At 42.9% G+C, this 13,826-nt stretch overlaps 1 protein-coding gene across 2 annotated transcripts in view; it reads left to right on the forward strand.

Moving 5' to 3' along the window:
• The window catches only part of INPP5A (inositol polyphosphate-5-phosphatase A), a 184,530-nt gene that overhangs the window by 122,683 nt on the left and 48,021 nt on the right, over positions 1–13,826 (forward strand). For both annotated transcript variants that reach the window (XM_030951774.1, XM_030951773.1), the window contains exon 9: positions 3,330–3,414. In XM_030951774.1, coding sequence (XP_030807634.1) covers positions 3,330–3,414 — 85 coding nt within the window. The remainder of the gene's footprint in view (positions 1–3,329; positions 3,415–13,826) is intronic.

A 13,826-nucleotide genomic window follows, 5' to 3' on the forward strand; every position in this document is an offset into this window, starting at 1 on the left:
GAAGACTTCTCTTTCTGGAAATGAAGGGCTGTCTGTCATTTGTTGGAAAAGTTTTCTGTTTCATTTGAGTTTTGGATCCACTCTGAACCCCTGTCCCCTCCTGATGGCCTTGCACAGGTCACAAGAAGCAGCATGGCCGGTGAAGGCATTGATGACTTGTGTGTGCTGGCATGTAGAATTGTGCAAGGCAAATACCTGTGCCTTCTGTACAGTCATGAATAACGGAGTCACCTGCTTTGTCATAAGCTATCTAAAGTTGTACAGGAATAGAGCCCTCAGCTGTGCTGAAACCCTTTGGGGTGAGCTGGTAAAAGTTGTTAAAGGAAATGGCACTGGGTCCTCCCACTAAAACCATTGGATTTATACTGGTGACATGGGCTGGCTGCTTTCTTTTTATGTGGTTCAGATTTACCACTTCATTGAGTGATTCATGGTGGCAGTTTTAAAGGACTATTTGATTCGTAGTTAAAGGAAGGATATTTTTTAGAAACAAAGAAAAGGAGAATGACATAGATTTGGAAGACTTCCTAGTTTTTCTGCAAGCACTCATTCTTTAAAAAAAAAAAGTCTTCTGAATTCTCAGTTGCCTGTACACATGTTGATCTGTACATTTTCATGGCTCAGAACGTGGAAACACAAGGAACAGAGGACTTCTGTTTAACTCTCATCCCAGTCCTAACACCTTCCCTGTGCCCCTGGCCAGACTGGCTGTGTTTGCAGCGCCCCATGTCTGTCCCAGTGCCCTCAGTGACAGGCAGCTTTTCTGCACGTCCCCAGGGGAGGGGACATTGCTGTACTCTTCTTTATTGCCATCTCCTTTGCAGACTTGAGGTCCGACTCTGAAAGCACAGTCAGGAAAACTGGTTCTTGTGGCAATGATTCAGGGCAGTTTTAGGTACCAGGAGGCATTTCAGCACAAAGACATCAGAGTTCCAAACTGCTGAAAGAGGTCTAAGATTTGGGAACTCTTGAACTAACAGTAAGTTCCACTTAGTAAGTAATGGCAAGGACATTAGGTTACATACATGTATTAAGTTGACTCACTTAAAGGAATTTTCATTGTTAGGTACCCCACATCACTTAGTAAGTACATAAATGTGTGCATCCTTTGCTGTGCCACCGTTGTGAATTTTCTTGTACACCTGAATTAATTTCACCACCTGTGAAAAGAAATGTGTCAGAAGCCACTTGGAGCATCATTCTGAAGTAACATTTGGACTCTAACCGATCATGAGACACTCTTTCTAAAATGTCCAACAAGATAAACTACTAGGGGAGAAACTGGACAAAAATTATCTGTTGTAGAGCTGACAATGATTTGTATGCAAATCACATTTTAATCAGGTAATGTGCAGGACTGCGAAATGGCTGAGTTTTCATTAATTGATCAGAAGAAGACTAATTAGCTGTTTCAGTCGTCAGTTTGGAGACATTTTCACAGACTATTTTTTTAATAGTCTGTTTATTTGGAAAATCTGTCTTTGCATAATTCAATCACAGACATGGTACTCATAATCCAAATTTGTTTCAAGAGGCCTTCAGTGGACCTTGATGTCATTCCTGCAATATCTGTCATTCCTCTGTCAGCAGTAAATGGCAATGAGCAGAGCCAAAGCTGATCCTTGAATCAGGACAGTTGGCAAAGCAAAGTCTTGTTCTGATGTGTAAGTTGTTGATGTGATTTTGCAATGATAGTGTTAGCAAACCGTGGCAATGTAAATGGTTTAACTTTTAGCAAACTGTGGCAATGTAAATGGTTTAACTTTTAAGTTCTCATTTTCCTTCAATTTTCCATGAGGGCACTAATCAAACTAATGTTTTGTGCAGGTCAGGAGTGACAGGTTTTTCTCAGGGCTCGCTGGGAGCTGACAGTGGGCAGTATTTATTAACAGTGCCTGCAATAATCTGTCAGCTAAATGGAGGATTGGAGATTTTCATAGCAGAAACAGATAAGTCTTTGCAGGAGATTTTCCTCAAATGATCAGTGTCTTAGGCCCAATGCACATAATTTTTTTCATAGAATAATATTCCTTATGTAATAGATTACTGTTGACGAAAAGTGTGAGATGTTTTCAGAGGAGAAGCAGTATCTCATTGCAGATCCTATGTTGCATCTTTCCTTATAGCTTTGAGAATAAATGGGTGTAATGTATTAGAACTTGTAAAGCCATCTGAAACAATTGCCTCCTGATGGGGCAGCAGTGCCTCCTGACCAGCGCTGCTGGATAGTGCCTCACCTGCCCATGTGGGCCCTGCCAGGCTCACCTGGAGTTTCTGACAGTAATGCTTACGGATTGATGTATTCCCGGAATGTTCACAGGGCATTGCCTGCATTCGTTCCTTAGTTCTCTCATCTTGCACACCCAGGGGGGTTCTGTGTTCTGTGCATTTTGTCTGTATAAATTCTTGGTGGCTGTGGCAGTTCAGTTTTGGGTGTTTCATGCCTTCCTCAGCCACTGATAGGAGATGAATTATGTTGATTCCTGGTTTGAAAATAAGCATGACTTGGTAGATTTCTAAATGCCAAGATCTCTAGAAGCTGTAAAATTGTGTATTGTTGAGAGTACCTTACAACTGTTGCTAATAATAGATTAGCTAATAATATGACAGCTTTTAATAATACAAGATTTGAAAGATGGATAGTAATGCCATATCTCCCTGGGTAGGACTGAGCAAAGGCTTGAGGAAAAGTCAATCTTCACAGCTGGAGCAATTACTTGTTAGGTGTTAGCTACAGCCTCAGCAGAAATCTGCTGTGAACACACAGAGAGCTGTAGCCGGTCTGGGAACCTCAGGGATGCTCAGTCTGTCGGATGGGATGATTGATGTCTAGCCCAGCCCTGTCACTTCTTGTGTGATTCACAAAGTACCCCAAAACACAGGTGACATTGCTGATAAATCAGTAAACTCAGATGTACTCTGAACTCACTGCTAATTCAGCATTCCTAATTCTTACCTGCCCAGACCAAAGCTATATCCCTGAACTTTCCAAAGTGTGAAGGACCTCCATGATACCCTCAAGATTTCCATGGTCCCCAAATGCCATTTCTGCAAGATTTGTATGAACTGAGCTTTCCTCAGCTTGCTCTGTCAGCCAGGCATGGGAAATGAGGTGCACTGTTGTACAGGGGCTGGAGATAAAATTGCCTAAGCAAAGAAAATCAACTGAAAAATATGGTTAATATATTGGTCCAGTATAAACTGGTAGTTTTGATGGTTCCAATAATTATTTCTGAGACTGTGCTAAAGGATAACGTGTGTGTCCTTGTATATTTGTGCATGTTTGTGAAACCAAATGACAGGTTTGTTCTGTTTTCGTTTTTTTCCAGAATTATCGATCAGCGATTTGAGAAAGTTTCATATTTTGTCTTTGGAGATTTCAACTTCAGACTGGATGCCAAAGCAGTAGTAGAGGTAGGACTTCTCTTTTTCTTCTGTTGTACACCCTACCAGGTTGGATTTATCTTTTTTTTTCCCTGTAGAAAACCTAAAGGTGACTTGACAAAATTATGTTGATATTGACATCAGACTTGCCCAAGACTGCTTCTAACAGGAACATCCAACAAGTAACTAACATCGTGTGGTTGTGACTCTTGCCATCTCCTTATAGCTCACAGTGAATCAGAATAATTGCCTGCAAACAGAGGAAGTGCTGCATTACCTTCCTACTCTGAGGAAAAAAACCAGGCATTTCCTCAATGTCTGTGGTAGAACTCCACACTTTAAAAGTACAGGCAGTCATCAGTACAGACCTTTGTGCTGGTAGCATCTTGATGTGGAAGGGTGACCAGGAGATTTGCATAAAGCCAAAATAATGTACTAAACTTTTTTCATTATAAGTTCAGATAACCTTGACCTGAATGCTGAAGCTCCAGGTAAAGGGGGTGTCAGAAATAATACCCAGATTGAAATGGGTATTTAATCTTATGGTTTTCACACTTTAATTCTCTGAGGTACTGCAATGTCTTTTTGGTGTCCTTGAGGGTAGGCATGCATCTTTTGAGCCAAAAGTTTTTATTTTGTAAATCTAACTGTGGGAAATGTCCTGTGTGCCAAAGGCCGGCATCCCCCCATTCAGGTGCAGTGCTGTTCCCCTTCCTTACATGATCAGTAATCCATCTGTTGAAAAACTGGAGTTCGATGTTACAACATTTCATATGGAACTAATCGCTTCTTCTTGGAATCTTTTCTGTAGTGCAGTCAGTCAGCCAAGAAGCTTAAAGCATAGTTGAAATGAAAGTCAAGTCACTAATTCAGAATATGCAGCTTCATACTGCATACGCTAAGGGTCAAAACGTGCTCTGCTACCCTGTGGCTGCCATAGTTATCATCAATGTTCAGAGATCACTCGATGGTGATCACTTCAAAGAACTGTTATGCTTTTTCTCTTCATTAGTGGTGTGATGGTGTTACTGAGGATGTTGCTGTCTGAGAACCCCTGTCAGTCACACTGCAGCAGAGCTACCTCCTGCATTCAGTACTGATGAAAGATGCTCCAAGCTTTTCCTGACTCACATACTGCCAGCAGTCTGCAGGACTGAAACTGCAGAGGGTGTTTGCTTTAGTACCAATAGATTAAGATTTCTATGTTTATATCTGTCAGTTTCAAAATCATCCCCATCAAACAAAATAGTATCACTAGCCCCAAATGATGGAAACTGCGTGAGCTGCAGAGCAAGTAGGATGAGCCCAGAGGTTTCTGAGCCTGACACAGTACTCTGCACCTTGAGAGTGTTTTACCCCTACTGGTTTATGTTGCTGCATGTGACCACAAAAGGTGTAATTCGAAGATGAATCAAATTCATTTTCACAATCTTCCTACCTAAGATGCAAGCCTGTGTGAGTCTACAAAGCACTAGAATTATACAGATTTTCTGTTGGGGTTTTTTTTGAGAAGTAACATACCCCAGTAATCAGAACTTCATCCAGCTACTCTGCAATGTTAATTAAGCATATTAGAAGCTGATTCAGAAACTTCCAGTTTATACATGGACAGCTAAAGTCACAGTAAGTTTGTTTTGTAGTGTTTTGTACTTGGTGTAGTTTATAAATCTGTATGTCAGCAGACCCCAGAGCTGTAAGAAAGAGTTGTCTGATGTGTCTGGGACTGCCTTTGGACAGTCCTGAGAGAGTTAATAGTCAGAGTATAGCACTGGCAGTGAGGGCTGGCTCCTGAGTGACAGATCCATTCCTAAAGTATCATTTGGAAGGACAGAGCTATAGGCCACCTCTAGAGGGGATTGCACTAGGTAGGACTCGGTGGTCTGATTGTGTCTAAGATCCAGGCCCAAATCACCTCACGGAGTAGCTTGCGAAGGATGTGACTCAAACATGCTGTGACCATGGCCATGTACAGCTGGCAGCGGCAGCACAGGAGCAGGCAGAGGTGCTTCTGTCCCAGACGCTCAGTGCCAGCCCCAGGGAGAGCCTGTGCTCAGCTGGGAACCTCCCACTCCAAAGGCTGTCCCAGTCCCTTCTGGTACTTAAACGTGTGCCCATGCAAATGGATTTTAACCACTCTTTGGACTATTCAGCAGCAGAGTTAATACTGGGAAGTGTAAGGGTTAATCCATTGACCTGTCATCTTTGTGTACGTTACTAAATTTATCTCTGCTTTTCTTGCTGACCTTTTGAATTCCCTCTTGAGACCACAGCTGCTGAACGTTTGAACACTGAGATGCTACAAGCAATACTTGTGTAAATGCAGACTGTGCTTACAGCAAACATAAAGAATAAAGTGTGTTTGTAAATAACTTCCCAATTAAGCCATTTAAAGGGAGAATCTGAGAGCTGTTCAGAATGTAGAGTCCAGACCCTGATGTACAGTGTCCTAAATCAGATGCAAAAAATGTTGTGTATATTAATTCATAATTAATAGACTATAAATCATTAAAATGTAATTTATTGAACACTTATGGGAGCCTTAATTTAAAGTCACATTGATTTCCTTGCTAGGAAAATCTGCTTTCCTGTTGTTGGAGTCATGCAGGGGGAGGTTGTTACTGGCACACGGGCAATGCCAGGCGCTGTTGCTGAGGCAGCACCAGTGAATTTTCCAGGTGTGTTTGCTGGTCAGTTCCTGGCCTGCCTGGGCAGCATCACTGGGGGCAGGTCCCAGCACATCCCACCGGGACTGTGCAGCCGAGCGGGGGGCCAGGCTCTCGCTCTGAGGAAGGTGAATGCCAGTGCTTTATCACTGTAGAACATCCAGAAGATCTTCCGTGAGAGTCCAGCCTTTTGAAGGACACCACCCTGCTCCAGCCACCAAAAATAACCCGTGTAGTTACAAAATGTGTTTACTAAGGCAGTAACTGCAGAAGAAAGATCTACATTTCCTTGGGTTTTGGTCACTCTAAGATGTGCTGTAAGACCTGAATCTTCTGTCTGACAGCCAGGTAAATTCACTTAATCTTATATTGGCAAAGCTGGCTGAGGATTTGCTGCTGTTTAAATTCAAAGTTTTGCCTACTGATATTTTTTTTAAATGCTAGACTTTTTTGGGTGTTACAGCATTCTGATTATTTGCCCACTGCTTTCAGATACCTTCCAGCACCTCTATTCCCAGCTCATGTGGAAGTGTTTGCAACATAATAAAAAAAAAAAAAAATTAAAAATTTTAACATATTAAAAATTCACAAATTCAAGCCTGCCCAGGCACTGTGCTGGAACTTGAAGCTGCTTCTCTCCTGTATCCTGCCCCAGCCCAAAGCATCTCAGCTCCCAGCTGTGGCTGTGCTTGTCCAGAGGAGTATTTCTTCTTCTGTCTGTGGGCCAGTTTACCACTCTTGCTCTGTTTTAGTTACCATTCAAATGTTTTAGGTGGGTCTAGACCAAGGAAGAGTATTTTTTCACTCAGCTGGCCATACTAACAATCTGTATTAATCTCTGAGAATTACTTTATTTTAATATTTAAAGAAGTTATTCATTGAATCTCCATACTAGAAGTCTTCCTCGTGCAATATGTCCATTTTAGGAAGGTATAAACAGGCTTAAGAAACTGAGCTTATTTTGACTGTTTGGGAGTAAAGCCCTCTTTCTGAGACTGCTGATTCAGGAGTTTCTTGGAAAAGTACCTTGTAGTTCCAAGAAAGAATTTAAAATTGTGTGCTCCTCAGTCCCAAGAATGGCAGCTCAGTAACGAGTTCAGTTTGTCAGGCTTTAGGAGAAAGTCACATTAATCACAAAATCCATTTGCTCAAGGTAAACCGTAGCCTTGCCTTGTATCCAGGAAAAAATGGGAAAAAACCTTTTTCTTCGTTACTAAAGCCTTGTTAGGGTTGGTGGCAGCTTGGTAAGCTGGAGAGGGATTAAGTGTATCATATATGAAAATTTATAAAGGTAGCAACAGAAGTGGTGTTTCAGATTTCCAGACATTTTGGCCTACAAAAAGCTTTCAAGCTCTACCTGCAGAAAAGAAAAGTTATGTCCTCATCTTAGAATTAACCGTGTCCACTCTGTGTGCTCTGAGGGTTATAGTCAACCAGAATATTTCCTTCCTAGACTTCTGCCAAGCAGCCCTTTGATAAGCCAGGACTGGAATTGCTGATTAAATGTTTTTTAAAAGGTAATAACTGCTCATAAGAATTTACATGTCTGACTCCATCATTCACTTGCAGTGTGCCTCTCTGCCACCTCTGACCATGTGATTTTATATTATATGATCAAACAGGAACAACTTCATTCTGGCATGACTTTTTAGCTGCCACTGTATTGCAAATGCTGCAGTGAATCACATAATTTCCATTTGATCATGCTGTCTTGGCACAATGTGGTCTTTAATTCTGAGCAAGCCAGTGGGGGTATGGTGTCCTTTATCCAGCGTGCTGGTGCCAGCAGAACTTGGAGGAGCACTCCTGGCACTGCCACAGTGTGTGCCTGCAAAATGGGGACCTCTTCCTCTGAGACGTCACTCGCTCTCTTTTGAACAAACATCTCTTGTTCAAAATAAAAGCTGATGAACATCTTTTCACGTCTGAATAACTGATTTAGATCTTACTCAAATCTGAAGAAATATTTTAAGTTGAAATTGTTTCATCCTATGCATTGGACACTAACAAGGGTCCTTGCAAACTCCAGCCAACAAATGACCCATTAGTAATTGTCATGAAAAAGATTAATAGTTAATTAGACAATTATCACTGATTTGAAAAGCTGATTCAAGTGAGATAGTCAGGTGATGGATGGATGTGGAGACTTAATTATCTCCTCCTTGGTGCAGATGTGCTTCCCTGGACAGAAACAGGTCACCTGTCAGGATGAGGCTCTTGCTCTCCTCGTGCATTCAGGAGACACCACCAACCACCTGGCTGTCTTGTCAGGTGCAAATATTTGTGTGTGTGTATATTTTTTAATCTAAGTAATACCTGCAGAAGATGTTTTGAATGCATCAGGAAAAGGGCATGAAAGAATTGCACAGTCTTGTTGTTACAAAGACAGCAATATTTTATTTTTTTTTAATTCTGACTAATTTTGCTTTGAGAAACCAATAAAGTTCCTTGGCATTAAAAATACTGACATGGCATATAAAGCAAGTGTATGTAGTTGTGGGCATAGTCAGTCGTGCCTCCCTATTCCGAACCAGATTGTTACCTTTCCTGGGCAGTGGTAGTGTGCAGGTGCCCACGTATCCACTTGGGATATCAGGTGCAACCGTTGAATTCATGGCCAGGTGCTGAGCTCCGGGACGTCCTGCTCCATAGTGGCTGGTAGTTTAAAACTGTGACAGGGTCCCCTTCCTCCTGCGGTAAAGTGATACTAAACTATTCTTGTAAGAGAAAAAACACATTACTTTATTTCTGAGATAAACCAGCACATCATGGAATAAATCAATAGCTTACAATTTTCACGTTGTGTTTTCATTCCAGTTAGGAAAGCATGTAAAATCCTGGATTGGTTTTATGATCTCAAACAGTTTGCTGTAAATAACTTCCTCTCATAAAGATTTTAACTTTTTTACAAGCTCAAATGTTTCTAGGAAATGCTGGAAACAGCATCCTTTGTAAAAGGAAAGTGTAATAAAGACTTGTTAAATTAAAATGCATACCACTTCAGTTCTAATAAGGAGAGCTTTATTAATGTAGGTAAATTGCAGCAACACATCTGAGGCACCTGCTAAATGTTCATTATAAATTACTCTCATAGACATTGTGATGAGTTTTATATTGTAGCCAGACTTAGAAAGGCATGCAGATTACTTCCCTGAGGGACTGGATATATTTACTTAACAGTGTAGTTAATTGCGATTATTTATTTTCCAGTGATTGTAAATGGCCTCTGCGTTAAAGGTACATGTGGCTGCTAGGAATTATTCAATTACCTCTCTTCTTAGTAGTCTAAGGCAAACCCAAGCATGGATTCCCAGAGGCCAGACAGCAGTGTATTAACTCAGTCTGCCCCACAGCTTTCTGCTGGGGCCAAGCTCTATAGCCATGAGTCCTCTCTACAGAGCAAGCTTGAGAAATGCTCATTACCCTGAAGCTGATTTTTTGACATCTTTCATTCCATACTGATGCTGCCACACGTATTGGCAAGATTCATAGGAGGTTAATTAAATCCATCTTCAAAACAACGAGGGGCCAATGAGCCATATCCCCGTTGCAACAGTAAATTAAATGATGCAATTGTTTCTACTTCCATCATAGATAAGGGGAGAGATGAGTGAATGGATTGTTCTCTGGCTGCCTCCTCAGGGCCCCAGAGGATCTCCGAGCATGTGGTCATAAACCTGCTTTTAATTTGTGGCTGCAGGAAGGGATGGCCCTGCTATCAGCAGGCAGAGGTCCCGCACGGCGTCATCGTGTGAAGGATGACACGGTGAAAACGGCGCCTCTTGGCAGCAGCGCCGGCAGCTCCTCCAGCCTCAGATGCAAATTAACACAAACGCGGTGACAAAGCAGAACGGAAAAGATGATACGTTCATCAAACTTGGCACTGCCTGCTCCGTAATTAAAACGTACACAAATTAAATACAATTATCTCGTGCTTTCTGATAGGGCTGGGCGTCATTAAGCTAATGAATTCCGCGGCCTGTGCCGCGGCCCCGTTCGCTGTGCGGCGGCAGCTGTGCCCTCAGCTGGCAGGGACAGCGGGGACAGCAGCGCCCGCCCCGCACCTGCCATCCGTCACCGTCACCATCACCTGCGGCAGCGCGGGGCCGCCGGCGCGGGCATCCTCGGATCGGGCGGGGAGGGGACGGAGCCGGCAGGCTGCTGCGGGCGCGCCGCTGGCGCCGGGCCTGGGGCGCCCGTGAGCTCCTGCACCGGCATCTGCGGGGCACCGGCATCTGCGGGGCACCGGGCAGCGTTCCCCGCGGCTCCTGCACCGGCATCTGCGGGGCACGGGGCAGCGTTCCCCGCGGCTCCTGCACCGGCATCTGCGGGGCACCGGCATCTGCGGGGCACCGGGCAGCGTTCCCCGCGCTGGCGGTTCATGCGCGTGGGAAAACGGGCTCGGCAGTGGCTAGCAGGTGGTGCGGTCCTAGTGCCAGGTGCAGGTAGCCAGTGCAGCCTGCCCGGTGTGACAGTGCCTCTGTCTGCAGGAGGCAGGCCTGTGTCTGCTGGATACACGCTGAGGTGTGTCTGTCACTTTTTGACACGGCCGAGGTTTTGCCACTGGGGTTGGATTCACAATATGGGAAGCAGTTCATCCCGTGCTTACCTTCGAGCGCCGGCAGCCAGCCCTTCTCAGGCAGGGCAAGGGGGTGCCGCAGGGACTGGGGCTGGAAAAACACACATATAACCAACCAGTAGTAATATCTGGAGTTTAAAGTTGTAGTCTGAATAATTTAGTGGAGTACTGCAATGCATAATGCAAATCTGTAATAAGTACTTTAATAAAGCCACCTGTTAATTGTTTGGGGTTTTTTTGTTTATTTCTAGACTAGAAACTTAGCTAAACTGGGGCAGAGTATCACCTGGGAAGATGCTATAAAATCCCCCTTTTTAAGAATTATTTCATTTTAGAAGGAATAGATGTACCTACAAAAAGTGCATTCTTTCTACATTTCAGTTTATTCCTGGGTGTTACTGCAATACAAATTTTTCACATCTATGTATGAATCCTGCACTAGTATTTAGATCACCCAATGATGATCTAAAGCAAAGGGCAGGGGGAAGGAAAGGTTTACACTCTGCATATTTGCAGTGTATTAAAAGCCTGTGAATACCTATTTTCATTGCCATAAATGGAAGCCTAGAGGGAGTTTTTTTCCAAAAAATTACACTGTGTATTAAAGAACAATATTTTGCTTGCTTATCAGAAACAAAATTGGGTAGAAAGAATTTGGTAGCTGTCTGAAAATCAAGGAACAGGATCGTATTTACCTTTATCATCAGCAACTCCTGTTGTGATGGCAAATTTTATTCTTGAGTAGGAGTCAGAAATACAGTGAGAGCTGGTGAACTGAATGCACAAAATCTCTGGATGTGTGTGCAGCTATGTTAAAACATTAAAAAAATTCTTTATTTTACCTGAAAATAGTAAGTCTCAAAAGTTGTAGAAAAGAGCACTAAGGAACCAAGATGGATATTTTGTTTAAAAAAAACACCTTTATTTTTGTTTAGATTTGACCAGTGGTAAATGTGGTCAGCCTCAGGGAGAATGGACAAAGGTGATGCCTAAAGTATGTAAAGCTCATTTGTGGTAGGATATTGCACGGGCCGGGCAGCAAATGATGGTGGTGAGAGACACCAGTTGCTGTTGCATTAGATCATTTGGCTTGTAATTGAAATCTTGATCACATCTGTTTCCATTGCAGCGCAAGCCACCCTATCCAGACTGTGATTATCTGAGCTGTCCTGGCAGGTAGAGCCCCTCAGCTCCCAGCTGGGGTTTGTGCCTGTCACAGTGGCACAGACCCCCTGAAGGACAGCACTGCTGTCCTTCCCTGAGGCACAGGCAGTGGGATCTCTGCCGTGAAGCTGGCAGGACAAAGGTGTTCACAATATTGTTGGATTGTACCTTACAATGCAGGCATACACATACATACATCTATTCCTTTTGGGCAGACAGATTTTCTATTTGTTTCTCTTTCTTCCAGCTTCACCAGCCCTCTCTGCACTAACACAGGCAAATGGACCTGGTCGTCCTTTCACTGGAAATTAGCATAGGCATCAGTATGAATTTTAAGAGAGTTCAGGAAACACACCCTGAACTGCTTAGCACCATGGAATAAGTACTTGCAGCCTGTTACCTTTCTCTCTTTCATGGTTCTTCCTCTCACAGTTCTGTAGCAGAGAGGTAAAAGAAACAGGACAGCAGCTTCTGTTCCTCAGCCCCTCTGAGGAGAGCTCACACAGTGGTAATTTCGAAAAAAATTATATTGGATGCTGGTCTCCACTGTATTTTGTCATGTGCATTATTCAAGGAAGCTTTGACTTTCTGATCTACATGATGTGTCCACAAATCTGACTTTATTAGTATTGATAATTCAGACAGCAATTTTACCTTTGTCAGAATAGAATTTCCCATAATGTATCATTTTTCCCCATTCCAATTTGAGATGAGAATTTGACATTTCAAAGCAAAATATACAAAGTGGCAATCTAGAAATCTCAAATCAGCTGTAATAATTGCTGTAACATTTAGGTTGCTCCTCCTCCAAGGAAAGAAAGATAAAGCTTGCTGGCCCTTTATGTAGTCATGCAGAAATGGGTCACCTTTGCCTGGTACCACGTGGCAAGAGAGGTTCTCTGTGTCCTACACTGCATGAAATACCTCTTCAATCTGCACCCTTACCAGGGAGATCAAACTCCTTTCTTCTCACACAGAGGTCAAAAGAGTGGGAACGGGGCAGGATGCAAGTTCTAGCAGTGACTCGGACATTACCTCCTGTGAAAATTTTATCATCCTATCTCCATCTTATTAAAATCTAATCCCGAATTCCTTCATTACTGCTTACACAAGTGTATTAGGATGTCATTTACAGCTCTTTCAAGCTTTCACAAGGGTCATCAATGTGTAAGATTTTAATATGTAAAGCTGCTAAAGGGTTAAAACCAATTGTATGAAAAGAGATTATAGGATCTTTATCACATGTTGTTTATCTGATCAACAGTTAACAATTTAAGACAGTATTATCCTAGTAAAAAGAAGATTTGTTTCAGATACTGACATAAACATCCCCTCATAATAGTGGCTTTTCATTTACTGCGTTGCAATGTACCATAAGCTTAAAGGCACAACAGCTTCTTTGTGTATCTCAATAATGCCTGTCCAGAGTGATGTCAGTCAATTTTTGACCTATACAGTCTGATGTTATTCTCAACGATCATGGAATAGATTTTTTTTTTTAATGAGTGAAGAGTATGCCAATAAAATCCTTGAAAATTATCATATGTCTTCATGGCATCTTGCTCTGAAAGAACAAGGTATATTACCACATAGGCCTTTCTGTGAAGTCATGTTTCCTCTGGCTTCTGCTGGTTTTTGTTGTTTTCTTTGCAGATGACTTTCCACACTTTCATGCAAATAAACGCTAACAATTAATGGCACTTTCTGGTAGAGGTATGAAAAGAAACAGTATATGTGGAAGAGCCCCCTGGTAGGAGCAGATTCTGAGTTCAGCCTGTGTGGTGGCACTCCTGGGGTCCCATATAAAAAGTGTTTGACAAGTCAGCTTCCTCGTGCTCCTTGGAAGCTGTTCCTGCAAGGTGGGGGGGAAGGCTGTGGAGTGGGCCAGGGTTGATTTAGGGTGCACAGAGTGCCTCGGGGGGATTCCCCTCCTGGCACAGCCGGGGGGTACTCCCCATCCCCAGCCCAGCAGTGGGAAGAGGCAGCGCACTGACCCAGTATCACAGAGGTATGCTCATCCTCTGCTGCTTTCCTGT

This window comes from Camarhynchus parvulus, chromosome 6 (genome assembly GCF_901933205.1).
Source record: "Camarhynchus parvulus chromosome 6, STF_HiC, whole genome shotgun sequence".
In the NCBI taxonomy this organism is placed as follows: Eukaryota; Metazoa; Chordata; class Aves; order Passeriformes; family Thraupidae; genus Camarhynchus; species Camarhynchus parvulus.